This window comes from Lobosporangium transversale (genome assembly GCF_002105155.1).
Source record: "Lobosporangium transversale strain NRRL 3116 chromosome Unknown BCR41scaffold_23, whole genome shotgun sequence".
Lineage (NCBI taxonomy): Eukaryota > Fungi > Mortierellomycota > Mortierellomycetes > Mortierellales > Mortierellaceae > Lobosporangium > Lobosporangium transversale.
In genome coordinates this window covers 529810-555953 of record NW_019029001.1, presented here as the reverse complement: position 1 = coordinate 555953, position 26144 = coordinate 529810, and the positions used below count along the sequence as shown (strand labels likewise).

General features: G+C 41.2%; 6 protein-coding genes across 6 annotated transcripts; 3 read left to right on the top strand and 3 right to left on the bottom strand.

Annotated features, from left to right (window-relative positions):
* The first annotated feature begins 505 nt into the window (after nt 1-505).
* Nucleotides 506-3275, top strand: BCR41DRAFT_355750 (hypothetical protein). Its single transcript, XM_022024527.1, has 6 exons — nt 506-673; nt 766-806; nt 1154-1297; nt 1664-2276; nt 2498-2630; nt 2804-3275. The coding sequence occupies exons 1-6, from the start codon at nt 558-560 to the stop codon at nt 3185-3187; spliced, it is 1431 nt and encodes a 476-aa protein (XP_021880512.1). The 5' UTR covers nt 506-557; the 3' UTR covers nt 3188-3275.
* Nucleotides 3276-3463: 188 nt separating this feature from the next.
* Nucleotides 3464-7786, bottom strand: BCR41DRAFT_387245 (hypothetical protein; the record flags this gene model as incomplete). The annotated part of the gene is made up of 5 exons (XM_022027874.1): nt 4830-7786; nt 4560-4706; nt 4095-4240; nt 3818-3988; nt 3464-3730 (listed from the first exon to the last, which is right to left on the bottom strand). The coding sequence occupies exons 1-5, from the start codon at nt 7669-7671 to the stop codon at nt 3464-3466; spliced, it is 3573 nt and encodes a 1190-aa protein (XP_021880511.1). The 5' UTR covers nt 7672-7786.
* Nucleotides 7787-8950: 1164 nt separating this feature from the next.
* BCR41DRAFT_307428 (alkaline-phosphatase-like protein) lies at nt 8951-10645 on the top strand (the record flags this gene model as incomplete). Its single annotated transcript, XM_022020858.1, has 3 exons — nt 8951-9269; nt 9374-9576; nt 9728-10645. 3 exons carry the CDS (start codon nt 8951-8953, stop codon nt 10643-10645), a joined length of 1440 nt encoding a protein of 479 aa, XP_021880510.1.
* A 340-nt stretch (nt 10646-10985) lies between these two features.
* BCR41DRAFT_371550 (PapD-like protein) lies at nt 10986-12688 on the bottom strand (the record flags this gene model as incomplete). The annotated part of the gene is made up of 5 exons (XM_022026612.1): nt 10986-11147; nt 11297-11671; nt 11827-11942; nt 12334-12534; nt 12646-12688. The coding sequence occupies 5 exons, from the start codon at nt 12686-12688 to the stop codon at nt 10986-10988; spliced, it is 897 nt and encodes a 298-aa protein (XP_021880509.1).
* Nucleotides 12689-19300: 6612 nt separating this feature from the next.
* BCR41DRAFT_422936 (hypothetical protein) lies at nt 19301-22046 on the top strand. Its single transcript, XM_022030222.1, has 2 exons — nt 19301-19625; nt 19821-22046. Exons 1-2 carry the CDS (start codon nt 19590-19592, stop codon nt 22002-22004), a joined length of 2220 nt encoding a protein of 739 aa, XP_021880508.1. The 5' UTR covers nt 19301-19589; the 3' UTR covers nt 22005-22046.
* A 1138-nt stretch (nt 22047-23184) lies between these two features.
* BCR41DRAFT_307298 (hypothetical protein) lies at nt 23185-23698 on the bottom strand (the record flags this gene model as incomplete). The annotated part of the gene is made up of 2 exons (XM_022020855.1): nt 23185-23342; nt 23449-23698. 2 exons carry the CDS (start codon nt 23696-23698, stop codon nt 23185-23187), a joined length of 408 nt encoding a protein of 135 aa, XP_021880507.1.
* Between the last annotated feature and the right edge of the window lie 2446 nt (nt 23699-26144).

Genomic DNA, 26144 nt, shown 5'->3' with positions numbered 1-26144 from the left:
TCATTCATTCTATCTTTTCTTCTTTGCTCTTTGAAGTGTCGTTATGAAGGGCCTAGTAGAAAAGTGATGGGGAAAAGATATTGATGGCGCATTGGATGGATTCAGATGTGAGAAAATAGGCGGATGAATGTCTTTTTTTTTATTTTTTGCTGTCTCCTACCCCCACTTCACAGTGGAGAGTAAAAGAAAGTAGAACATAGCATAGAGAGCTGGGTTGGATAATTCAACGTTCTTTTTTTTTATATTCTGCTTCATTGCCCAAAAAACTTCGCGTTCTCCGCGTCCGAACCAATCTCATTCATGAAACTCTCTCTCCTCTCCTTTTGTTTTCTTTTTTCATCCTTTACTATTATTTCCTCATTCTTCTATTGCTTTTCTTCCTCACCCTCTTTTCTCCATTTCGTCTATAATTTGCTCCGCGTTGGGTCTCCGGCCTCTGAACATCCCTATTGTGGAACGAAATTGGCGGGATCAACCAAATAAACAATAATATCAATAGTCAAGTACCATTGATTGCAGATCGACCAAAACTTGAGACGATCGACACGATCAATCTGATGATTCATCATCAGAATGGAGCTCATGGGCAAAGCCACGTGGGATTGCATGGTCAAGCGAATTCAGATGTTTCAACAACCAGTCAAGGTTACCGCAGAAAAAAGGCCAGTAGGGCGTAAGTAAACCCAGCAAAGACTAAATAACGTGATTAAGGATATAAGCATAAACATGTGTATTTATTCATAATATCATATTTCCCCAATTTAGTTGCTTTCATTGCCAAAAGGCACATCTGACCTGTGATGACTGTAAGTGCAAACAGGCGAGAACTGGAATTGGGAAAAAGACAGACAGCACTTGAGTGATAATGTGAGGTGGATTTGATTGATGTTACTTGAAAGCCAGGTGATAGAGATTGGCAATACTTTGCTACATATTATATCCTATTTTTTAGACAAATATTTTTCTACGGTAGAAGAAACAAAAAAAGCTTCAGTACAAAGATTATGAGGAAAAAAAAGAGCAAGTGTTGGGAGCTGCTGGTTGGTTTGTTGGCTATTCCAAGAGAAGTTAGTAATGACGCTAGTGTGTGGGCAACGTCCCTTACATTTTATTGACAGCGCTAACCTTTTTCTTTTTAATCAAATCAAAATAGCACGTCCTTGCCAACGATGTATCAAGCGTGACCTTGCGGGATCTTGTACAGATGGTGTGAGAAAAAAAGCCAAGTATCTTCAAGATGCAGTCGATTCTCAGCAGCAGGCTGCTGAGACAGAATCACAGACTGGCAGCGTTGAAGGTATGATTACTATGACTACAAAAGGTCTAGTGCGACATGCAATGCTGTGTGTTTCCATTTTTTCTTTTCCCTTTATGGTTTGTTCCCCCTTCATTCTATCAATTCCTTTGCATTTGCTTCCTCTGTTCCTTATTCTGCCCAGAAGGAAAAGGTTGACAAAGCCAATGGTGTGAGCAATCCTTTTTCCTTAAAGAAAATGAAAGACTTTGATAGGAGAGAAGGAGAAACTGCTTCCCCTTCCCTCTTCCCCCTATTTTTTTTTTTTTTTTTTTTTTTTTACTTGGGTCTGGCCTTTGTCTTTGGTTTTTTATATCATTACTAAATACTCTTTGCTCTTTGCTCTTCGCTTCTCACGCTCTTGCTTAGGATCGCCGCTGAATGATGCACATGCTCTATTCAGCTTTCCTGATGTCCCATCGCCATTATCCTCTTCCTCCTCGAGGTTATCCTCCTTAACATCAACAGCAGCAGCACAATCAACCATTCCTCTTACCAGCACCGCAAATTCAAACCTCTTGACATCATCAACGACTTCTACAATTCTTGACCACGGATTTGGATCAGACGCTATCAATCTTGAATACTCTATCCTCTCAACTATGCTCTCTTCACCAACAGCAGAATTGCAGTCCATAGCCTCAGGGTTTTCGATGGTCGACACCTGGCAGCGTCAGGATGCGCTCGAAGCCATGGCCAATACGCTGCAACAACAACAGCAGCACCAAGGGCACCTACAAAGGTCGGTCTTGGCACAACAGCAGCAGCAGCAGCAGCAACTACAGCAGCCACTATTGTTAAAAAACAATACTGGCAAGAGCATTTTTGGTCAAAGCGATACCTTGCAGGCGGCTAATGGTTCCATGAAGGGTACTAAGCGCAAGTTCCCCAGCAACACGCCTGAAAATGTCTATGCTAACACTAAGCAACCCTTCAATTACACTGATGGCTTTCATTATCTCTTACAATATGTCCGTGAAAGGTAAAAATATTGCAAAAAAAAAAAAAAAAAAAAAACATCACTTCATCAGCACCAACATCTTGATTTTGCCAACCCCTTCCTACTCAATCTTTTTTTTTTTTTTTTTGTTTATATCTCCACACTTGCATACACATACACCGATGTACTACATTTTTTTCTTGAATGTTCCAAAGGAGAGGCTAATTTTTTATTTTTTTTATTTTTTTTTAAAAAAAAATTAGGATGGACAAGGAGGAGATGATGCGTGTGTGCAGGGCTATGGCTATGTTTCGCCCTTCGTTCATTGCGTTGATCATGAACTTGACTCCTGAGGACCTCATCTTCATGGAGACTTGTTTTCAACGCACGATCCTTGTAAGTATACACACTGCAATGGATTTTTTCTTTTATTGAGTTGTGCAACAACTCTAGATTGCCCAAACGTACAAAGGCTGGCTGGCTTGAGAAACCGTGGGAAAGTTGGGTTTATTATTGTTTTTTAAATTTTTTTTTTATTTTTTTTTATACCTGTTCTTGTTCGCGTGTAGGAGTTTGAAAAGCTCATCAGCTATTCAGGAACGCCTACGGTGGTGTGGCGGCGCACAGGCGAAATTGCGTTGGTAGGGAAGGAGTTCTCGCTGCTGACACAATGGTCTCGCGACCAATTGGTACCGAATAGGACCAACAATAATAACAAAAATAATAAGAATAAGTTTATCTATGAGCTTATGGACAATCAATCAGCGGTCGAGTACTGGGAAAAGTTTTCGACCCGTGCATTCGAGAACACGGAGCAGACAGTCATGACAACATGTATTTTGTTGAGCCCGACCAACCGAGTTGTTCCCTGCACGTTCTGCTTTACAATCAAACGCGATATCTTTGACATTCCACTAGCAATTGTGGGCAATTTCTTACCGATTCTGTCTTAAAAAATATTATTGTTCTAATTTCCATTTTTTTTTTTTTCCCTCTATGTACATTCATTTTTCTTTTTTCCATTTGTAAAGTGAGCTCGACATTTTTTTTTTTTTCTTTTTCTTAAGAAAGCATGCAATGGTTCAATTTGCGCTGTAGTACATAATTTCTGTAAACAAGTATTTTGATACACAAATAAATAAAATAAAATAACTATATTATTTGAAGATGAAATCAAAGATCCTTTTTTTTTTTCTGTTGAGATAGAGGATGCTCTCTCTTTTGTAATCTTATTGTTGGAATAGAGGACATTTTTCCTGTCTCAGAGGATTGGCTGGGCAAGTCGGGAATGACTGAAGAGGAGCATTTGGTTGATTGAATGTCGGCGTAATGCTTTGGGGCTGTAGAAGCGGAGAGGTAGGGTTAGCGTGGCGATAGTAGAGTAACCAAAGAAGACCAAGGATGGTAAGGATGGCCATCGTGAGGGCAATCTTGTATTTACGGAACAGACGAATCGATCGTTGCTCAAGTTCAACTTCGTATTTTAATCGATTCAACTTGAGCAACAACAAAAAAGTCAGCAAATTGCTAAGAGATTTTATTATTATATTATTTTTTAAAAAAAAAAATAAAAAAAAACTTACGTTGAGTCGCGCAGCTTCTTTGATGCGAGCACAAACAATAATGCGTTCGCTAACGTCCTGAACCTTGAACTTGACTGTATCTGCGAGGATTTGACCATTAATGAAGGATGGCTGTAACGCTGCTCGAATTTCTCCTCTGTCAAGCGCTCGCACTACATTTGCAGCGAGTTCCTTTTTTTTTTTTTTTTTTTTTTTTTTTTTTGATTAGTGATACATTATGATATAGCCTTCTTTTTTTTTTTTTTTTTTTTTTTTTTTGGAGTCCCTAAATAGATACCTTAGAGTCCTGATCTAGATCCTCAAGCTTCTTTAACACATAAGTGATCTCGTCCACAATTTTTTTGGTTTCTTCTCGCCTGGCTCGCAAGGCCGCTTCCAATAGTGATATTCGAACATTCGTAATATCAAGGACGAGACCCATATCTCTTTTTTAAGAAAGAAAGAGAGAGAGAAAGATAATATTAGTCTTAACTCTTAAAAATCAAAACAAATTAAATACTTTCAACAATCCTCAAAACATTACGGCTTGTCCACAGCAGAGTCGTGCGGCGATACCGTAGCGCTGTTAGGAGACAAATGACCCTTAGAACTGCATTTTGGCTCGGCTACTTGAATATCTAGCGGTTATGGAGGACAAAAATAAAAAGCTGGCTTCATAACATGTGGTAATAACAAATAGAATATTGTCCAATCAAAGAATACGGTTCTCGAGCAAGATCATATAGATAGATGGTGAATATACCTCTATCATAATCGCCGTCACCATCATGATCCATAATGCAGATACTGATCCAGTTCAGGAACTCTTCCTTTTGCTTGATAGACGGTGATTCCAGCCGCATGATGTTGGTCTTATCCCCATTCACAATTGAAAAAAGAGTCGTGTCCGCTATTTTTTTTTTTTTTTTTTTTTTTTCCGTCAAGAGGTATTATAAATATTTCGATGATTTAGTAGCTTATGTTATAAGACTGCAAAAATTAAAAAAAGCGTCTATGACTTTTTTTATCTTACGGCTTTTGTTCAGAATCTCGACATTGATTGCTTGATCGAATGGCTCGTATTCCACCCACTTGACTAACTCTAACAGGTAGGCTTCCAGCCCATAGAGTTGCTGCTTTGCTTCTTCACAATGGTTGCGTTCTACGCCTTGCCAGTATGTATCATCGATCTCGCGTTGCTGCTCTTCCAGTTGCTGCTCTTCATTAATAATAACACTCTGTAAATGTGACGCCTGTTGTACATCTTGCTCACTTGCTGACTGAGTAGCAGCGCTAGAATTAGGATGAGAGGCCGTGCTCGACGGTGATCTTCCGGCCACACAGGCCAATCTACTGCTTGGATGATCGGTATTTGGCCTGGAGTTGCGATTGGGTAATACATGAGTGGCGCCTGAGAGTCCTGTGCTACCGCGCTTGTATGCTTTTTGCCCACCATCCATAATATTAATACCGTATTGAACCATAGATTCCCCATTTCCATCAGTGCCATCTATACCATTTTTAAGAGATGTGGCGATATTGCTGCTACTATTGCCATTACAGCTTGCGCCGTCCATGGGGCTTGAGTTATGAGCTAACAAAGCTTTCGGTTTTCTTGTCGTCTTTGAGAAAAGTCCTTCATTACCCTTGTCCTTGCCCTCCTCCGTGTTATCAAAAACATCGTGTGTGCTGGTAGGTTCAACCATTTCCTCATCTGAACTTTCCTCGCAGCTGCTGATACTATCGTTACGAAAGTTAATAATGCGTTGAGCAGCTGCAGATATAGCCGCGGTAGTAGTCAAAGACGCAACAATTTTCCTGGCTTCCACGAACTCTTCCTCCCGTTTCACCATAGCGGTTTTTTTTGCCTCTCTCCAAACTTTGGCCTTGCTTTCCAACGCTCGATAGTTCACATCAGCTTCACGGAAGTATTGTGAACAGGCCTGCTCCAACGAAACAGGCAATTTCGCGTATTCCACGGTGTCGTCCAATACTCGAAAGACATAGTGGCCTTGGAATCTAGAGTCTTGGTAAGATTTAAATAAGAAATTCCGAGGCGCCAAGGGTCCCCCAGCAGCTGCGGTGACAGAACCAAGTAAGTCACTGGCACTACCAATTTCAGAAATGGATCGGGGGAGTCTAGAATGTGCCAATGAAGGTGCGATTACTGGCGTCGTTGCAGAGAGCGTAGGAGAGGTTCCTTGTGTTGAAAGCATTGACTCTGAGCCCGAGGAAGGGATTGTGGAGGCCAAGGCTAGAGATGGAACTTTGTTAGCTATCATTGGAAGTTGATATTGAAGAATAGGCCGAGTTGACTGCTTCGTCACTGCTGAAGTGGAACCTGATAGAACCGAGCTTGAAGATATAGCCGTTGTCGGCACTATCGGGACCAATGATGACGAAGCTTTCCATAACTTGAAGGCCGTAAATGCTTTAACAAAATCAACCGGCAAAGGTTCCAACTCTGTCACAAGGACATTTGGATCATGACTCAACAGCTCTCGAGCCTCGATCAAAGCCTTTGAAGGAGTTAAACTTTTCGAAACAACAGGTTGCTCTTGCTGGTGATATTTTTGCCTCTCCTTCTCTTTCTTCTTCTTCTTGGACTCATCCTCCCTTATCAGCCTCTCTTCCACTTGCTCGTAGTCGGATCCACGATGTAAGGGAGAGTAGTGACGATGCCAATGCCGATGCCGATGCAAATGAGGAATAAAGTTACGGAAAGGATGTTTGTGAGGGTTGGATCTCATGATTGTCAGCAAGGATTCATTATCTTCGTTGTTGGATTCCTGATACTGCTGCTGCTTTTGCTCCATCAATTTTGAATCATCTATCGCGGGTGATGGTGTATCGGGCTTGACAACCTTTTTTCGGCCACTTGTCAATCGAGGTACATTAAAAAACGAAGATACTTGACTATATTGTTGCTGTTGTTGTTTTTGCGGATCTTCGGGAGATACTATATCACTATCAGCTGCACTTGAAGCATGAGCGGTACTGGGGAACACCGAGTTAGTTAGCAAGCTAGAAGTAGTGGCTGATGTAGATGTGCTTGCTTCAGCAGAAGCTGGCGATGATGAGCTGGATGTCGGTGATGAATAAGAGAAGCCTACGTTTCGCTTGATTATCTCTTTAAAGCGTGTTTTAGAGGGAAGCTCCTTAGTTGGTTCGTCTGTTACGGATGTTCCTGGGGTGGTACTGACCCTTGAGGGCGTAATGGCCCCTGTGTCTGTGCTTGTAGGCGGTCCGGATGTTGGAGCCCCAGATATTGCCTCAGCTTTAGTGATAACTGAGAGAGGCTCCACACTTACACGTCTGGATCTATATGAAGACGCGTATGCACCAGAGGAATTGCTGCCGCTATTTGTACTACCATTGGCATCCTTAACCTCGGCATTGGGCGCTAATTCTGAGCATGCAAGGGATTTGGAAATAAATCTTCCAGGTGTTGCACGCGTTGGAGAACACAAAAGCCCGCTTGCGATCGCATTTTTGATGGTCAATTCATTGGGATTTGGAGTGACAGCAATAGTAGGATGACGATCAAGAGGGATAGAAGTTATTACGGGAGCTGGGGCTGTTGTTGATGGAGAATGTGAAATTGAGGAAAGCGCCGGTGTAGCTATAGTTGAGCATTTTTCCTCTTGATTTGTAGGAGAAGCATTACCCCGCGACAATAAAGGAGAAGAGACAGGTAAGGAACCCACAGGCGACAACGGATGGGGAGGATTGAGGGAAAGAGCGGGTGAAGTTGCTGTAGATACAGAGGATGATATGAATGGCAAGAGTGGCGATGCGCTATCGAAAGCGCCCTCAAATAGGTGTTCTATCAGGTGAGGAGGGGAAGAAGGATGGGGATGAGAAGAGTCGTCCATTAAGTTATTATTAGGTCGAGAGACAGGAATCGTAGCAATCGAAGGACTAGCGAGTGAGAATGATGGTGTCGGCGGTGTGGATGAGTCTGTGCTTTTGTCTGTATCGCTGTTGGTGGAGAGATTGGTGTTGATGGGCGTGGGGAGGGAGGATCCATTTTGTGGCTGTGGTTGTTGCATTTGCAAATGCAGTGGAGCGATTAGATCTGAGTGATTCCCGTTAGAATGACCAATATTGATATCAGAATGGCTATCATCTACATGCGGTATTGTGCTACCATTTGATGGATACATATTGTGAACAGGTAGAATGATTAAAGAGGATCAATTGAATGAAATGTTGCGTGCTCATTGCTGAATGGCTGTTTCAAATGCATCTAGTTGTGTCAGACCAGTGTTTGATAACAGCAAATTAAGGAATGAATGTGTCACAAGCAATGCAAGGTTGTCCAACAGGACAATCCATAGAACAAAGTTATCAATGTCTACATTATATAAACATGTATATTATATATATATATATATATACAATTCACAGCTGGTTTTATTTTTAAACCCAAATCAAGTCAATGTATCTTTTACACAAAAACTGTACATGTTGTATTTGCCTGCAATTAATGGCCAGCAAGTCGTAATGATACAAGGTCACAGGGTCTGCCTTCCTACACCATATCATCTCCTCACTTTGTCAATGCCACACGATTCTCTTTTCCTCTTCCTGTCCTCTTTTGTTTCCTTTCATATTCACTGTCGTTACATCTTTTTTTATTTGTACCACCTTCAGTAGTCTCTTGTTATCTTTCATCCTTGTTGCCGTTGCATCTCATTAAATCCATCTCACAGATGCATTCAACCCCAACATCAAGACCTTCATCTCAGAACTCCACTAAACGATCATCACCACACATCTGGCCACAGCAATCGGAGCCGACGTTCACCTCTTCCAGAACTCCGTCTTTTTCTTCCTCATACATGGCTACCCCGCAAACGCCAGGAGTAAGTACAGGACAGGTGAATACGAAGAAAGGACGCATCCGCTCGGGCATTGATCAACTGAAGGGCAGCAGCAGTCATGTTTTCTTCATCGATACATCCGCTGTCCTGAGTCCCGAAGGGCGCAAGGTGCCTTTTTCTTTTTTTTTTTCTTTTTTTTTAATAACCTATTAACGTGGTCGCCTAATGTCAATATCTAAATCATCTCTTTTTCTATTTAAATTAACTTTAGCCATGGTCATGGTCAAGGATATGTAGACTTTACAAGAGACAACCATGGAGGACTAAAATGGCTATTACAATCTCCAGCGGACTCTTCTGTTTCTTTATTTTATCAATACTAGTCCGGCATGATAACGGTATTTCTAGACGTCTCTCTTTTCAGGATCTCAAGTCAGCTTCACGTCGAGAGAGGTTACAAAAGATTCAATGCAATCCTCTGATTAGCCGGCCCATTCCTTTGCCACCACCAACTGCTCAGGATAAAGATGGAAGGATACTGTCTAATGGAACCCATGGTTTTGATCCGACTGTAATTGTGATCTCATTCGATGGTATGCGCCCAGACTATCTCACTCGAGGTATAACCCCCAACATTGTTAGTGTGGGTAAGTACTTTTTTTTTTTTTTTTTTTTTTTTTTTGAAAGAAATAAAGAATAAAAAGTAGATGCCTTGTCTTAATTGTTTTTTTTTTTTCCTCACCTTGAATAGGCGCAAGTGGCATCGCAGCAGAATATATGCAGCCATCGTTTCCAACACTAACTTTCCCAAACCATTATTCACTGGTCACTGGCTTATACCCTTCAAGCCACGGCATTGTCGGCAATATGTTTTTTGATCCAAGCCTGAACGAGGACTTTAACTACAGATTCCCAGACAAGAGTTGGGATCCCAAGTGGTGGGGCGGTGAACCAGTAAGTGGTCTTGCTAGCACAGCACACTATTTTTTTTACTGTTCCATGTTCATGCTAATACCATAGTTATTGTCTCTGATTTTGCTTTTTTTTATTTTTTTTATTTTAAAAAAAAAAAAAAAAAAAAAAAAAAAAAAAAAAAAAACTGTAGATTTGGGAAACAGCAGTGCTTCAAAATAAACGATCAGGCGTGATTATGTGGCCAGGTGGTGAATCTTTACGTTCTGTGCGTCCCACATATCACATCCGGTACCGTTCCGATGTCACTGTCTTTGAAAAGATGAATACTATTCTTGAATGGCTCGACAAACCTCAAGAGGAACGACCAGCTCTCATGGCAGTCTATGTCTCTGAAGTTGATTCAGCAGGACATGATTTCGGTCCAGATTCTCGACGAGTACAGAAGGCATTAGTACAAGTCGATTCAGCTCTGGGCGAACTTTTGGACGGAATACGATCTCGTAATTTAACCAACATTGTCAACCTGGTCCTTGTTAGTGATCACGGAATGTCCTATGTCACCAATGATAAATCCATCTATTATGATGATTATATTGATACCTCGGACCTCTTGTTCGAAGAATCACTACAGCCTCATTTAGCGATTTGGACCAAAGACCCTAAACGGACAGATGAGATCTATCATACATTGAAGCGGGTGCAAAAACGCGACCAGCTGCCATTTCAGGTTTATCGACGGGAAGAGATCCCTGCTCGTTTTAATTATGCCAATAATGATCGGATCCCTCCTGTGGTCGCTCTAGCAGATCCGGGGTACGTCATGACTAGGCGAGACATGGGCTTAGCAGTCGCCGGGGCTCATGGATGGGATAATGAGGCTAAAGATATGAGGGCCATCTTCCTAGCCTCGGGGCCATCGTTCCCTCGAATTGAAGGAATTTCAAAGTCTGCTACTGAAGCCATTGACAAAACTGCTGCTGCACAAGTTACATTGCCACCATTTGAAAATGTCGAGTTATACGAGATTATTGCTCGCACTGTTGGCTTACAAGTTAAAGACGGAGCTACGGACGGTGTCCTCAGTGGATATATTTCACGGCCATGTTAAAATGTCACATTGTTCGAAAATTACATCTTTAAGTCAAGATTTAGTTATAAACTGCAATAAATGTTTCTATTATTGTTCGTTAAAGATCATTAAAATGGCGTTACAAAATAAAAAAATATATATTTGCTAGATCATGAGGAGTTGTGTAGATTGGTTGGAATAAAAATACGTTAGGCTCAGCACTTTTTTTTTTTGTCTTGCTCGCTTGCTCACCACATAAGCGATACTTCTAATGGAGTTATCATGACGGTGAGTACGAGTATAGTGGACTTTTTTTTTTTTTTTTTTTTTTTTTCTTGTTCTATGACTGCAGGCTGAATTGCCTGGAAATATTTTCGGCTTAGAAGAAAAGATAGGCGAACAAGAAGGCGACAGCAGCAGCTCCGATCACGTAGGTGACGGGATACCCTTCTTGCTGGGGCTTCAAGTTGATGGCAGTCATCACTGGTCCTGATGAGGATGAGGATGAAGATCCGGCTTCGACCTTAACACGCTGACGGAGCTAAAAAAAAAAAAAAAAAAAAAAAAAAAAAAAAAGTACAATTGAGTATTAGGTTATGGACATTTCAAGTGTCAATGGTGAAACAAATAGCTCTTTTATGCATTTTTATGCCTATAGCCCAAAACTACTGCCAATGGGTCTTTCTTTACCGTAGTTGTTTCGCCTTGAAGCTTCTGAATCGTCTCATGAGCAATCTGTAGCTCGCGCTTGAGCGCTGTGACCTCTGCTGCTGATGATGATGGTCCTGTTGTTGATGACGCTGTTGCTGCTGATGGCAGAGTCGACTGGGCAGAGACATCAGCAGTAACTGGATGCGTGGGTGAAGTAGGAGTTGCAGCTGAAGCAGAGCGGCCATTGATGGTGCTATGAGCACTGTGAGGTGCAGATGAGGCCCGCGATGTAGACCCATGCTCGTTTTCCTCTGCAGTCTGTGGGATGGCCTCCTGACCAACTGGTGGTAAGAAGACACAGCGAATCTTTTTTTCCCGAATCTGATCCTTGGCATCTCTTTCAATCGCCGGCCACTACATGAAAAAAGCCAAAGAAAATAGACGTATTTCAATTATGTTAGAATGGTACTAAAGATATCAATGAGAGCTCTTAGTTGCGAAAAGAAAAGGTATCTCCTGAATTTAAGATCATTACTGATTTTTTTTATATAGTGATATTTGCTTCATACCAAGTCTGCAAGCGATAATTGTTCACGCTCGGCTGTAATCGCTACACTTTGGACCAAGAACTTGTCTTTGCATTTAAAGTCCGCTGGTGGATCCTCCTTCATAGCCTGCATTTGAACTAGTGAACGAAGCAAAAAAAAAAAAAAAAAAAAAAAAAAAAATGGAATAGGGACAAGCATCAGACAAAGTGCAATTATATGGTAATTGATATGGCCCGACTTTGTCATGTTTCCCGCTATCTGCAAGTAGATCACATTGTAGTTTCGATTTGTCAACTATGCCATTTGTGGAGATGACCTGTGCAGCATTGTTTTTAATCGCAGGCTGAATAACTCACGACACACCAGGAGACTGATACTGAAACATAAGCTGACGCAAGCCCTTTTTTGTTATCTGACTGTATAGCTAAAGAACTGACTGATTGAGGCTGACTGGCTGATTGACTAACTAACAGGCGTAGCAGTTTTATTCCATTCTCCTTCCAAGTCTATTTTCTTTCTTCTTTTTACCTTGCACCTCCAGTTCCTGGCCAGGCTCGATGCGACCAGAGTTGGGACGCACACAATACTGTTTTGGAGCTGTAGTCTTGACCTTGAATGCAATAGGCAGCTGAGTTGGATTACGAATGAAGAGCGACTCCTTGATGGCTTCTGTCAATGGCCCTTTTAATTGCACACAGAAACATATGAGGTGGTTAGTATCAATGTAAACTACATAAAGCTTTTCTTAATTATTTATTCATTTCATTATTTCATTTCATTATTTCATTTCATTATTTCATTTCATTCCATCATTTCATTTCATTTGATTTCATTTCTTACTGTGAAAGCCAAGTTGAGCGGATGGTTCAAGTTCAATAGACATGGTTTTTGTGTGATACGTTGGCTGAGAAAAGTTGGCTAGTGTTATTTATGAGTGGCGGGTCTGTCCGGTTTTTATGTTGAGGGTTAAGGATGTGATGAAGTAAAAGAAAGAGAATGGATGAGATGAGAAATAAATATAAAAGCGTGGAAAGGGTCGCTTTGTTTAATTGCACTTCATAAAATATAATCAAACGTTTGTGCTCACTCAACAATTATGGCATGTACACAAACACCAAACTAAAAATTCTAACTCTTGCTGCCACAACTGTTGCTGTGGATGATCGTGCCTTGACAGAACTTGTAATTTGTACAAAGGTGGAGCAACTATGGTAAAAAGCTCCGTTCCTCTATCACCCCCCCCCTCCCCAATCCCCAAACTAATAAAAATAAAATAATAATAATAACAGGGCTTTCCAACGATGATTGCAGTAATATTCACAGAGCATGGCTTTCAACAAGGTCTGATGAAAAATGAAGCACTGGTCGGGCTCATGATGGTTAAAAAGCATGAGCTTTTTTTCTTTTATAAAAGCATATTTATATATATACGTTATTTAAATGTATATTTTTATACTCTCCACTATCCTCTTCTTGTCTACATGTTTAGGGTTAAGAAAAATAAATAAAATAAAACAAAACACTTTTAATTATTAAGTTGACAATGATCCCATGGTTCACTTAATCGAGACGCGTGCTGTGTACAAATACTACACGTGGCAGATCAGTCTTTGTCCCTTCGAGTTGCAGGCGCAATCATTGTCCTGTGGCTTAGCACTTGCGGACAGGTGACCCCTTAAATGAGGCTCCAAGGCAGTGATCTAAGCTGGAAGCGAAGCAGCAGCGATTTTTGAGAACAAGCACGTGCTGGTTAATTTTTTCAGCATGCTGGTTCAATTTTTCAGCATGCTGGTTCGTTTTTCCAGCATGCTGGTTCGATATTTCAGCATACTTGTTAAAATTTATTAAAATTTTTAACTTGCATAACCAAGTGCTCCTCCATGCACTGCTACCTCAGAATCTCGAGCATCAATAAAAGCTTGATTACTCACAGCTACAGAATGGATAATCCTCATTCAAACATTTGTCAGTTTTGTATATGCACATGCCTAAAAAAAGATGTCAGCCATAGTTTGGCATCTGTTTTAGAAATTAAGCGTTGCCATAGAAGTCCTTTATTTTAATAAAAAAGTTAGCTGCTACTGCTACAACTCTGTAATTTTTTCAGGGCAGAGACAAAGCTGTGATAAAATATGATGTTACGGAAGTTTTGATTGGTCATTCGGTTTCTGCGTGCAGACAGGATCCATCCGGCTCTGCTGAATAACCTTTCAGAATCATTGGAAGTAGCCTGGACAGAAAGGTATGCTCGTGCAAATGGAGCAATATAATCCATTCCTCTTAATCCCTTATCCTTTTGCTCCTTCCAGTAAAGCTCAGGAGTAAGAGCAAAACGCGCGATGTCCATCATCGGCGTTCTTGAAATAGACGCATCATAATATACCATATCGACACTAACTATCGAATGGTAATATTCTTGTTCCAAAAGAGGAAGTTGATCCCAACATGCTCCATCTTGGGTGGCGGCAAACTTTTTTGCTGCATCTCTGGTCACCTCTAGAGCTTTCTTCCTGAGAGAGTCACCATTGGTTGTCATTATGTCTTTAATGATACTCAAGGTCACCGGGTTCAGGAATAGCGATATGAGCATAACATCGGGAATGTCATCCACGGCCCACATCGTATTGATAAGCCTGTTAAGGTTTCTCCAGAGCTCCTGTGCCGTCTCGGTGTCGTATGTGCGAGAGTCCGGTAGCAACTCTTTCAACTTCACATACATTTGTGACAGTTTTGGATGGTCGGTACTGCCCACCCATTCAGTGAATTTGACTGCATCTGTCATCATATGAATGATTTCACGGAGAGCTTTGACCTCATCACGATCGAGTAGGTTTGGCTCTAATTCCTTTGCTTTCAACCTTATCTCCCTTTTTTCGGAGGATTCCATGCGATGGTAGGTGCGAGAAATTGCTTGAGAGTAAAGTAGCACTCTATTTGCCATCTTGTACTGGGAGTTCCATCTTGTAATGTTCCTCGACAGCAACTTGGCACCCTTGCCTTCCTGTTCTTCCACTAAGATAGACATCGCCGCGGCATTGCCTCTGAAAAAAACTGAAATATCTTGGCACTTGTCCAATAATTTCTTAGCGGGTTCGCATAGCTCCAAAGACTTATTGATGCAAAGCTGGATCTTATGTGAGGCGCATGCCAACCAGTGCACCCCCTTGTGATCTTCTTGGTAGAGAGCTATCGCTTTTTTTATATTAGCACCTTGGTCTGTTGTTGCGCAAATGAGTCTTTCGCTCATATCCATGCTATCAATAGCCTCAGCTGGTAAATGAATCAAAAGACCACAAAAAAAAAAAAAAAAAAAAAAAAAACGTTAAGAACGTTAAGAACGTTGCAATACTTATGAAAATATAAAGATAAGGGGCAGATGTATCAGCATTTCACTTACCAAACTTCCGGTGAATATTTTGAGATGTTTGCACCCCATAGACTTGTTCCATCCCTATTGCAATAGATACTGGCTCGAAATTTGGCGTGAAAAAATGCATTGTAGTCCCCAAGAACTTCCTGTGATCGACGCTTGTCCAGCAATCTGTCGTGACGGCAGCGTAAAGCTTATAATAGGTAATGTACTCTTTGATTTCGCGTCTCATCTCTCGAACTCGTCGATCCATCCTGTCTTGCATAGCCATTGTGGTAGGGATATTGAAATAAGGATTGGTCATTTCAATGATTGATCTGAAGATCGTCGAATTAACTGCAGTAAAAGCGTATCCTCGAATGCTTCTTGTTCATGAGGGAGCGGCTTCTTGAGGCTCTCATTAACAATCTCATCTCGTGCGATGTCGAATTTTGCCTTTCTTGGTGGAGCCACGTCAACTTCTTCCGGATCAGGTGGCAGCATGATACCTTTAACCCTGCTCTGACAATTGCGAAATTCTTGGAGGGCACTATATAAATCGCCATGGCACTGAGTTAAGTGAACAGATCTTGAATATCCACTCCCAGTTTTCTTGTATGTAGTACCACAGATTACCCCATCTTTCAGGACCAGACACTGGAATTCTTCCTTGCTTGATTTGAAAAAATGACCAATCACGCTGTTTTTGCGAAAGGATTTTTGATTTGGAATCAGGGCTAATGCTTTTTGAGAGGGAGGGGCGTCAGAGCATTGTTCTGGCGTAGGAATGGTACCAAAATCCAGTAACTCGTACAAATCATACCATCCGTTTGATGCAAAATGACTATCCCTCAGCTCTCTCCGCCGGTTGGCCAATGCTTCAGCATCAATGGCACGTGTAAAGTCAAAAGAGGGAAGATTAATAGATCTTGAACGCGTAAATATTGCGCTGTTGCGTGGAGCTCAATGTAGAAATCGAGGAGACTGAAGATGGGCCTGGTTTTGACTCCCGATATTGGGAGAAGCTGTTGGATGAGCGGAGAGATGACAGTGGGGCTTGCTGTGCAGCAAGTAGCGTATGATTATAACGTGATGTAGGCAAAGCTGTTGATGATTGAGAACGTCCAAACGTCCTTGGTCTGGCATGATGAACCGATTGCGCAAATCCACCGGGAGGAGAAGAAGTTTTGATGAACCTCCTCTTTTCGCGACCAATGCTTACCATGGGTCTCATCGTCTGGGATGAAGACGAGATTGGGTTCGCACCAAGATAGGAGTCTAGTACCTCAAGCTCATCACACGGCATATCTTGCGTCTCGAACGATTCGCCATTGTAGGCTGCATCACTAGTTTGGGGAGAATCGATTCTATTTGCTGGAAGACTTTTCTGGAGTTGCATTCTTCGTTCGATTTGATTTCGGCGAGGTATAAGGGTCTCTTCCTCGTCCTCGTCCTCGTCCTCGTCACTGGTGTGCTCCTCCTGATACTCATTCCCCTCCTCGTGTCCATCCTCATACTCATCCTCATCTTCATCCTCATCCTCATACCCCTGTTCTCCATTCTCATCCTGGTGAAGAGGATCATGTGTATGATTTGCCATTATTTCTTAAAGATTTTGTGTGAAAGTAAAACGGGTAACAATGGAAAGAAGATAAAGAAGATAAAGAAGATAAAGGCAACGTTGTAGCATTCAATTGGTGTTTGGTTTTGTGTAGCATGAAAACCTTTCTGTTCCACCAGCTGCAGTTAGCACGCCATTTTTGTTTTTTTGTGAAGAGGCAATGAAGGGTGACTACGGCTGACATCTTTTTTTAGGCATGTGCATATACAAAACTGACAAATGTTTGAATGAGGATTATCCATTCTGTAGCTGTGAGTAATCAAGCTTTTATTGATGCTCGAGATTCTGAGGTAGCAGTGCATGGAGGAGCACTTGGTTATGCAAGTTAAAAATTTTAATAAATTTTAACAAGTATGCTGAAATATCGAACCAGCATGCTGGAAAAATAAACCAGCATGCTGGAAAAATAAACCAGCATGCTGGAAAAATAAACCAGCATGCTGGAAAAATAAACCAGCATGCTGGAAAAACGAACCAGCATGCTGAAAAATTGAACCAGCATGCTGAAAAAATTAACCAGCACGTGCTTGTTCTCAAAAATCGCTGCTGCTTCGCTTCCAGCTTAGATCACTGCAAGGAGGTGAGATGGATATTTATTTTCATACACAAGTCCAAAGGATGGCCATCTTTACCGTCTCAAGTTCTTCGTTTATTACGAACTTCTTACTTACCTAAAGTGCCTTTTAAATGCTCTGCCTCCACAAAAACCACTTTGTCTCCTGATCACACTTGATATCGCCCCCCAGTTCCTCTTTCAAACCTCGATACTCAAAAATATTGACTACGTAACTCCACAATACATGACCATCATGATATCACGACCGTGCTTCACGTACTCTTCTCCCTTAGCTAGCTCGACTCCATGTACGGCCCTTCATAATTAATGTATGTTTCAGGACGTAGGGGCCATAGCATGTTCCAAGGGTTGTACGATTGTGTCAGTTAGAAGTCGAGAACGTGTCGGGTGGCAGTTTTAGGTAGCGGTCTCACTATTCTTTGATTTGTCCCTCCTCAAACGCAGCCATCATCAGATTTGCTTTCCAAAATAGCTCCACCTTTCATTACGTTATGGTCCCAAGGTAAAACATATTTTAAATACATCTACTCAAATCAGACTATATGTTTGCAAAGCTGTTGTAAAATTGATCCCTTATCCTGCAGGAAAAAAAAATAAAAAAAATAAAAAAAATTGCACCATTTTTTACAAATGGTTACTGCGAGTAAGTTGAATTTTGACGCCCTTCTTTACTATGGATCCTCTCAAAACAATTTCTCTTTTTGTTTACGCAAAGAGGAAGTATTGCAAGCATTACAAGCCCAATCTGTTCGGTTGTTGGCACGGCCTTCATATTCTCGAGAGATAAATCTGCAACATCCACAATAGGGTCTCTTCTTATTCAGAGACTCTACTAGTATGGAGAAATGGAGCCGATTTGGATTTCACGAAATAGTATTCTTTGTGATACGTTGAACCTTATTCTGTGACATGATGGACGACATTAGATTGTCCATGTCATTGGGATCATCATAGTGAATTCCGATCCTCTCTACGTTTTCAAGGTCCTGAGACCAACTTGCTCAAAATTAGCTTAAGAAAGAGGGGGGGATGTAGCATGATGAATAGATGCCTTAATTCGTATTTAAGTGAAATTTCTCTGAAAATTTGCGCCAAATCTGGTGCAAATACAAGATACGGGATAAGTTGTTGAAATGAGTACGAAAAACTATCAGGATTTCCCTAATAAGGTCCGCTTCTAGCATGGATAGTGAAGCACCCTCGTTCTCTTAGGTGACTGTGACGTTGGCAATGGCACGATATAGACTGTTGTAAAACACCCTTACATGCTCGTAGCTTTCATTAACAAATTATTTTGCTACAGGCCGATCGCCACGGCTTTTGGTCAAGGGTCATATTGGGTGGAGTAGTGGCAACATGCGCGCTTGCATCCAGGACGCCAGCTAATGAGCTCGGGGCAGTTGCAAGGTTGACTTCGCTTTCCAGCTCCTTTAGCAGAAGGTACTCAATAGCCTTGTGTGTAATGATCCTTACCAACTTGAGGATGTATACGCCCTTTTTGGCACCCGCGACGTATGTTCGCCATAATTAGTTATTTCTTACTCTTTCTTTCTAATAAGAGTTTAAGGTGTAGGGTTCAATTGAGCGATAGAGCTGAACTGATAGATAAGTAGTCTTCCAGCTTCGTACATTGTATAGCTCCATACATATATAGATGGAATACTGACACCATCTTGGGACAAACGACAAATAACTTCAAATGTAAACATATAATTGTAGTCCTCCCCTTTGAATAAATAATAATCCAGGCACCTTCCTTCACTTTGAAATGAAAGAGAAAGAAGGAAGGTGTTTGTAAAAGATATCCCTATAATACACATGTACTCTCGAGGTTGTTGTGTTTCTCCACATTTATCCTAGCCAATCAGCACGCGCTATCCCTCCGCACATCTTTTTTTATTTTTATTTTTATTTTTTTTCACTCTTTATCTTTTATCTTTAGCTCAATCGCATTTATCTATTCCTCTATCTCCTCTCTTCCCTTTTCCATTGCCATTTCATTCAGTTCTCATTTCATTATTCTCATTTAATCTCCTGATCAAGTAACGACCTTTCTCACCCCAAACTCTCTCTGCACTCTCTACACTTCGTACTCTCTGCTCACTCTGCGCCTAACACTTAGTATTCCGCCCATTCTTCCCTAGACAATTTTCTTTTCTTTTATTCTTCACTCTCTACTCACTAAGATCCAATTGTATTCTTCATTCTCCGCTCTATCATTTACCAAGAAGGCAACCATGTCCGCACCCTCCGCCAATGATGCTCGGTCAATGGTAAAGAAAAGAAGACAGTAGCTATTGTCATCATTTTATGAATTGTCTTCCAATTTCTCATGCAAAGCTGCAAGGGCTGCAAGAATACTTTAATTACCACTATCATAGTTATTTATTTTTCATTTTGTATCTTTTGTGTGCAAATTTCACATGCCACTTCTCTTTAATAACTCACCCTTTCCGTCTCATTTATAGGCGCAGGCTATCCTCATGGCCCATCTTCACTCTCGTCACCATGATCTCCTCTCCTGGGCTTCTGTTCCATTGAAGCAGCACATTCTTTCACATGGCGAAAGCATGAACAGCTACTTTAAGCCATGGCCACAGGATGAGGTGAAGACATTTGCAGCAAAATCATATGTATTATATCCAACGACCGCAACAACTATTGAGCACTGTATGCGAAGACACTCGTCTTTAAGCCAGCCCCCATTTGCTGTTTCCTCCCCCTCCTCATTCCTTTCTTCTGTGGCCTCTCCTACTGTCTTTAATTGTCATTCATGGGAAAGTGCGTCAGTATTTTTCCAAAAGAAACAACAATATCAACAAGCGCTTGACACTGAGGCTGTTACCTCTTCTTCCTATTCCCCTTGCTCTTTGCACTTGAATCTAAACCCGAGTCCAGCTCTAAGTTTAAATACGGCATTAGCACTGGTTCCTGTAGGAGAGTCCCACCCTGGTTCAGGCAATCTTTGGGGAGTTGTGCTTGTTGCTGAAAGGAACGTGCCTGCTAAAAATACTACTGGAATAAAGGAAGGGGATAGAGAAACAGGAGCGATTGAGGAAAAAATAGTTTGGAGGTACCATCATCTGACAGTGATTCCTCTAGAAGAGTTGGTTCAGTCCAACTGCTGGATCCGAGACGGTCCTAATTTTGATCAAGGTTTAATAATTGAGTCTCCGAATCAGCAACAATTACAACAACAGCAAGCAGCACTTCAGCCCACACCAACCACATTTTCTTGCCCACAGCCACATTCCCAATTCCGTGTCTACGATCAAGTTCACCAAGAACAAGATGATGATTCAGATGATTCAGATGATGATTATTGGGGCCAATACAGTGATGCAGAGACTGAGTCACCTGTCAAAGAAAAATCTCCCACACTCCAGTCTACTGAGCCCATTATCACCACATCTACTCAAGACTTTATAAATACTGCTTCTGTCACTGCTACGGAACCGGAAGCTGTTAAAATTAAGGACGAAGATGAGAATGAAGAAGAGGATGATGACTATTGGCATAAGTATGCCATAGATCAGCATGATGAAGAGGAGGGATCCCAACAATCAGAAGGAGAAGAGTCAGACCATCGGGAAAACTCATATGAGCACGAGTCCATAGACCTTGTTGATTCCTTTGGTCTTGTTGAACATGGCCATGTTCATGGAAGTGGATCTGAGTCAAAACGAATTCTAGCATCGTTCGAAGATACAGCAATATCCAGATCTAGTGGCCTTGATAACGAAATAGAAGCTAGTACTAGCGATAATGGATCGCTACGGTTACGGGGAATGTCAAGCTCTTCTACCTTCTTAGGTGCTCCGGCTTCTCTGCAGGCATATGTGCCTGGACCAGTTGATCCTGTTACATTGACGATGTTGTTGGAAAGGTTGATCACAAATGTTGATCAAGATAATGAAGATGAAGATAAAAAAGAGGAGGAGAAGGAGGGAAAAGAAGAGAGGAAGGAAGGAGAAAGGACTGAAAATGAGCGGGATTTTCCTTGCAATCCTGCTCAAACATCTCTCATGAATGAAGAAGTGAATATCGATGGTAGTACAGATTACCAACAACCTAGTGAGGGCCAACATTCAAATGTCTTTCCGCACGGTATCAACAATATTAAGGTTCAGTCGAAACATTTGCTCCCAATAGTTGATGCATCTGTGTTTGCATCAACAAGATTATATCAAGTACATGTAGATCAGGGCGACTGCGACAAAGGGAGCCCATGCTCAAGATTAAGAGTACAATCACTGCCGTCCTGTATATCATCCACAAACATGATTGACGACACATTCCAGGAGGATATGCAGGAGATACAGGAAGCAACAATAGTTGTACAAGGATTACAGGACCCCTCCATTTCCTATCCTTCCTCTCTAGCATCACCTTTAAGTTCAGCCTCAGCCTGCGTTGACTCTGTATACGATGATGATCACTGCGATGGTAAACCTTCATCTGTTTCTACTTCTGCCTCTGCTTTTGTCCCCACCACTGATACACGAGGAGGCGACAGCAGCGAGAACGACAAGGAGAGCATCCGCCATAATCTGCTGTCTGCTGTCATGAAAGCGTCTGTCTCAGGTATATCCAAGAACGAGTTGCTGGGAATGTTGGATACAATTTATGAGGCGTCCGATATCACTCTGTAGAAAATTTTTAAAAAAAAAAATCAGCATGTAATAAAAGCATACAATACATAAAAAATATAAAATAAAAGCTATTGATTTATACATGTACCGTTCTTCTATGGGATGCAGACTTCCTTGCCCGTGCACAAGAGGAACAAAAAAGACATTCATTTTGGCATTTATACAACGTACACCGCATGGCATGACATGGCATAGCATAGCATAGCGTATAATTGTATAGCATATAGTATAACAAAACATAGCATAGCATAGCATATAACATATATATAATATATATACTTATATAGCCTCCCCAGGCATACAGTTTAGTGTGGTTGAACCGAAGTTCTTTGCCATTAAACTTCGCCTATCCCATCTTATCCCATCTTATCCCATCCTATCCTGGATTTTCCTGCTTCTTTTTCTTATCTCTGTACAGAAAAACCTTGAATCTGCTCAATTTGACCTTTCTGTCTTTCTATTTTAATTTATGAAGTCATCAATACAAAATACAACAGCTTATCAAAAATGTGGCTTTATTTTTATAATAGGATCCTTGTTATAAAATCATCGCGGCACCGATAATCCTATCTCTTTTTCTTTTTTGTGGAAAATTGGCATACAAAGCAAAGAGAAAAAAAAATATTTTTTTTGTTCGCTTTTTCGCATTTTCCGTTTTCCATTTCTTCATTTGGTGGTTTTCCTTTTTCTGTTAACGTTTAGCACTAAGATTGTGATGAAACAATCGGGCCTTCTCCTTCTCCACGTGGCCCCCGATGTCCTTTAGACTTTTTTTTTTCTTTTCTTTTCTTTTTTTATGCATGCATGAAGAAAGCAGCACAGATAAAGTATAGAAATACAAATATATATATATATTTATATATACACATTTGGATGGCCATTGGTGGCAGTTTTTTTTTATACTCTTAATAAATAATTGGGATAGTATTGTTTATTTGACTTACAAACGGTAAAATAAAAAAAGTAGTTATAGATTACAGAGGACACAAAATAAAAACTTAATTTTTTGATACAAACTGCATAGATATTCATGTCATGATCGACGGGAGAGGCGAAGTGAGGCGGGAAAAGAAAAAGAAACGACATTGTATTGTTGTGCCGGGTGTAACTTTTTTTTCTTGCGTGAAAATGTACATCCTTTGCTCCCCATCCTCAAAGTTTTTTTTTTTTTTTTTTTTTTTTAGTCAGAATCACTGGGGGGCCGGTAAATTGGAGTGAAGTTCGTGAAGGGTTTGGGAGCAGCCTTCTCCTTGTCATGACGATGAATCCGAACATGCTGATTTAAATTATCACTTCGAGAAAATCGCTTTGGACAACCAGGGAATGAGCATAAGAAGGCTATAATGAAAGCATTTGTAACAAAAAAAAAAAGTCAATACCTTAACAACATCTTCATGATTATCACTCTCAAAAAAAAAAAAAAAAAAAAAAAAAAAAAACTTACGCTTATCCTGAGTGTGCACTGATCGTACATGGCGTTTAAGATGTTCAGAACGCTTGAAGATCTTGCGACAATCACCAAAGAAGCATGTAAATACTCGACCGCTTGATTCTGGGCTCAAGGAAGCACGGCGTGGCTTCGCAGACTTGCCCTCTTTGACATCCCCTGTAGCATGACCAAGGCTATCGTTGTTGCTACCCAAACTATTGCTGTTGCTGATGTTCTCGATATTATTAAAACCTTGGGCCACCATTGGATTGGGTGGAAGAGAGCAATTGGATGTGATTGAAGTGGAAGACAGAGATGGAACCATGGCGGCGGTCACTTCAAATCGTGACTGAGCATGCTGCTGCTGGTGTGAGTTATGGTGATTGTAAAACTCGTTGTGCATCTGCGTAAGTGGGTATATTGAGTCTAGCGATCCATGACGAGTAAACGTGTAACCCGCAAACTCCTCCGGTAACTCGAACGGTGGGAAGTCAGGATCATGCATGAACGGCATCGAATGCATTCTACCAGTCGATCGAAGTGGTACGGGAGTTTCTTGGATTGTTGTTGTTATTGTTGATGTGGGTGACGATGATGTTACTATTGAAGCACCAGTGTTATGGGTGGCCCCTGTTACTTCATCCGAACTATTCTTGATGGATGCAGATGATGGTGGAAAAGAAACCGAGGATATTTGAATATCATCCATGTCCTGTGCTGCGGCTGTCGTTGTTGTAAACATTGGGTTATTCTGACGAGGGAAAGGGTCGTTTTGGATTTCAAACCCAAGTGCTGATGGTGCCATAGTCGAGGAAACATGAGCTGTGGAAGCTGAGATTGCATACTCAACATTGTCCTTATTATTGCTGTTGTTATTGCTGCTATTATTATCCACCTGAAATGGATGGATGGGCATATGATAAGTGTAATTGGTATTACTCCTCATCATAGTTGGTTGTGTTGTCTGGACAGTGCCGTTCATTTGGAGAGGATGAGATGCAGCTGCGAAGTTCTGTTGACTAAATGTCTGCTGATTAAAAGATTGGGTTGGAAATCCATGAAGGCGAGGGTTTACCTGTTGTTGTTGCATAGGTTGAATTTGGAAATGCTGCTGCTGCTGGTTTCTGTAAAGAAAGTCTTGCGATGCTTGAGCAGACATATACATGTCTTGATGTGGGTTAGAGAGATGCATGAGCGATGGCGCTGATAGCGATCGGTATGATAGTGGTGTGGCAGCAAGTGTAGCTGGAGGATGTGATGTAGCCGTTGCAGGGATCATTTGCTTGTTTGGATTATAGAGTGCCATTGGATAGGTATTGTATCTGTACTTTTCGATTGATGACAATATGCTTATGGTCAAAAGACACAGCGATCGAAAATGGGAATGTCTGATATGAAGGGGGAAAGGAGGCCTGAGCGAAGTGATTGAGGATGGGAAGTGGTAAATGAAACCTTCCAGCTGCAGTCGTTGGTCGTGGCAGTAACTAGTGTGTTTGAAAGTAAAGCACGGTGATGGTAAGAGAGGAGGAGAAGCAAGAGTAAAGAAAAAATAGAAGAGTAACGGTTAGCACGATGCAGCGTGGTTAGCAAAAGTGGATGGAAGTGATTAAGAAAGAGAGAGGAAAGAAAGAAAAGAGAAGGATGGGTTGTTAAAAAAAGAAAAAGACACATGCATGGGGAAGAGTCATGGGAAAAAGAACGCCTGTCGCTGCAGGCAACGATGTTTGGATTGTTGTACGTATGGACTGACAGCTCTTTTCCTTTGAGACAGGGTGCAAGGATGCGAGCATGCAATGGTGGGACAGAGATGACAAAGAGATGGGATAGAATAGAGAAAAACAGTTCATCGGACTACATCTGGTACAAGTACCGATGCCGATACCAATAACTTAAATGACTGAAGCAGAAAAAAAAATTTGGATGAAAAAAAAAAAAAAATTTGGAAAAAAAAAAAAACCAAAATGAAAATAAAGCACCTGGGCCATGTTTAAAATGAGCAGTCTTTGTAGTTGCATGTGGGTAACGTGCATCTGAAATGTTTGTATCACTGTGTCAGTAAAATGGCCCATTCACACCTCATGCGGGCCGTCAACAGTGGGCTTCACAACCACTGACAACAAGCCCACCAAAATAGTATAGATTAGTAGCAGAAGAGAAGATGGAGGTGAACTTGACACAGAACACGCGTGGATGCCCAGAGGATGAGGATGAAGAGAAGACAAAGCAGGGTCTCAAGTACTCATGTATGGTTTTTTTTTATGTACAAGCTTAAAATAAGAATAATAAATAAAGAGCATGGACAACGTATCACAGATTACAGGAGCACAGGAGAAGATGCAATACAAAACACAAGTGGCAAAACAGAGAAAGGAAAAAAGACGCAATTAAACACCCATTTCAATATGACCTCTCTGGGACCCGTGAAGGATATTATGAAAAAACCAACTAGAAAGATACAGAATGCAAACGAAAATGTGGGTGTATAAACGTTCGATGTATACATTTTAAGAACCTTACTGTTTCCAGAATAGAACCTTGAATTCTTGGCCGTTTTATCGGAAGACAGGACACAAATGAGAGGTATCTTTCAGCAAAAGTTCCGAAAAAAAAAACTTTAATATTGTGGTCAAAGTGAAGCCAATAAGAGGTCGAATCACTTATTGCTTCTTGCTTTCTTTAGAACGAAACGTTTGAAAAAGAGTGAGAGAAGA

Coding starts and splice junctions, on each gene's coding strand:
- BCR41DRAFT_422936 (XM_022030222.1), top strand. CDS start 19,590: ATGTCCGCACCCTCCGCCAATGATGCTCGGTCAATG. Junction 19,626..19,820: donor CCAATGATGCTCGGTCAATG/GTAAAGAAAAGA, acceptor TCTCATTTATAG/GCGCAGGCTATCCTCATGGC.
- BCR41DRAFT_355750 (XM_022024527.1), top strand. CDS start 558: ATGATTCATCATCAGAATGGAGCTCATGGGCAAAGCCACGTGGGATTG. Junction 674..765: donor AGAAAAAAGGCCAGTAGGGC/GTAAGTAAACCC, acceptor TCCCCAATTTAG/TTGCTTTCATTGCCAAAAGG. Junction 2,277..2,497: donor TTACAATATGTCCGTGAAAG/GTAAAAATATTG, acceptor AAAAAAAATTAG/GATGGACAAGGAGGAGATGA.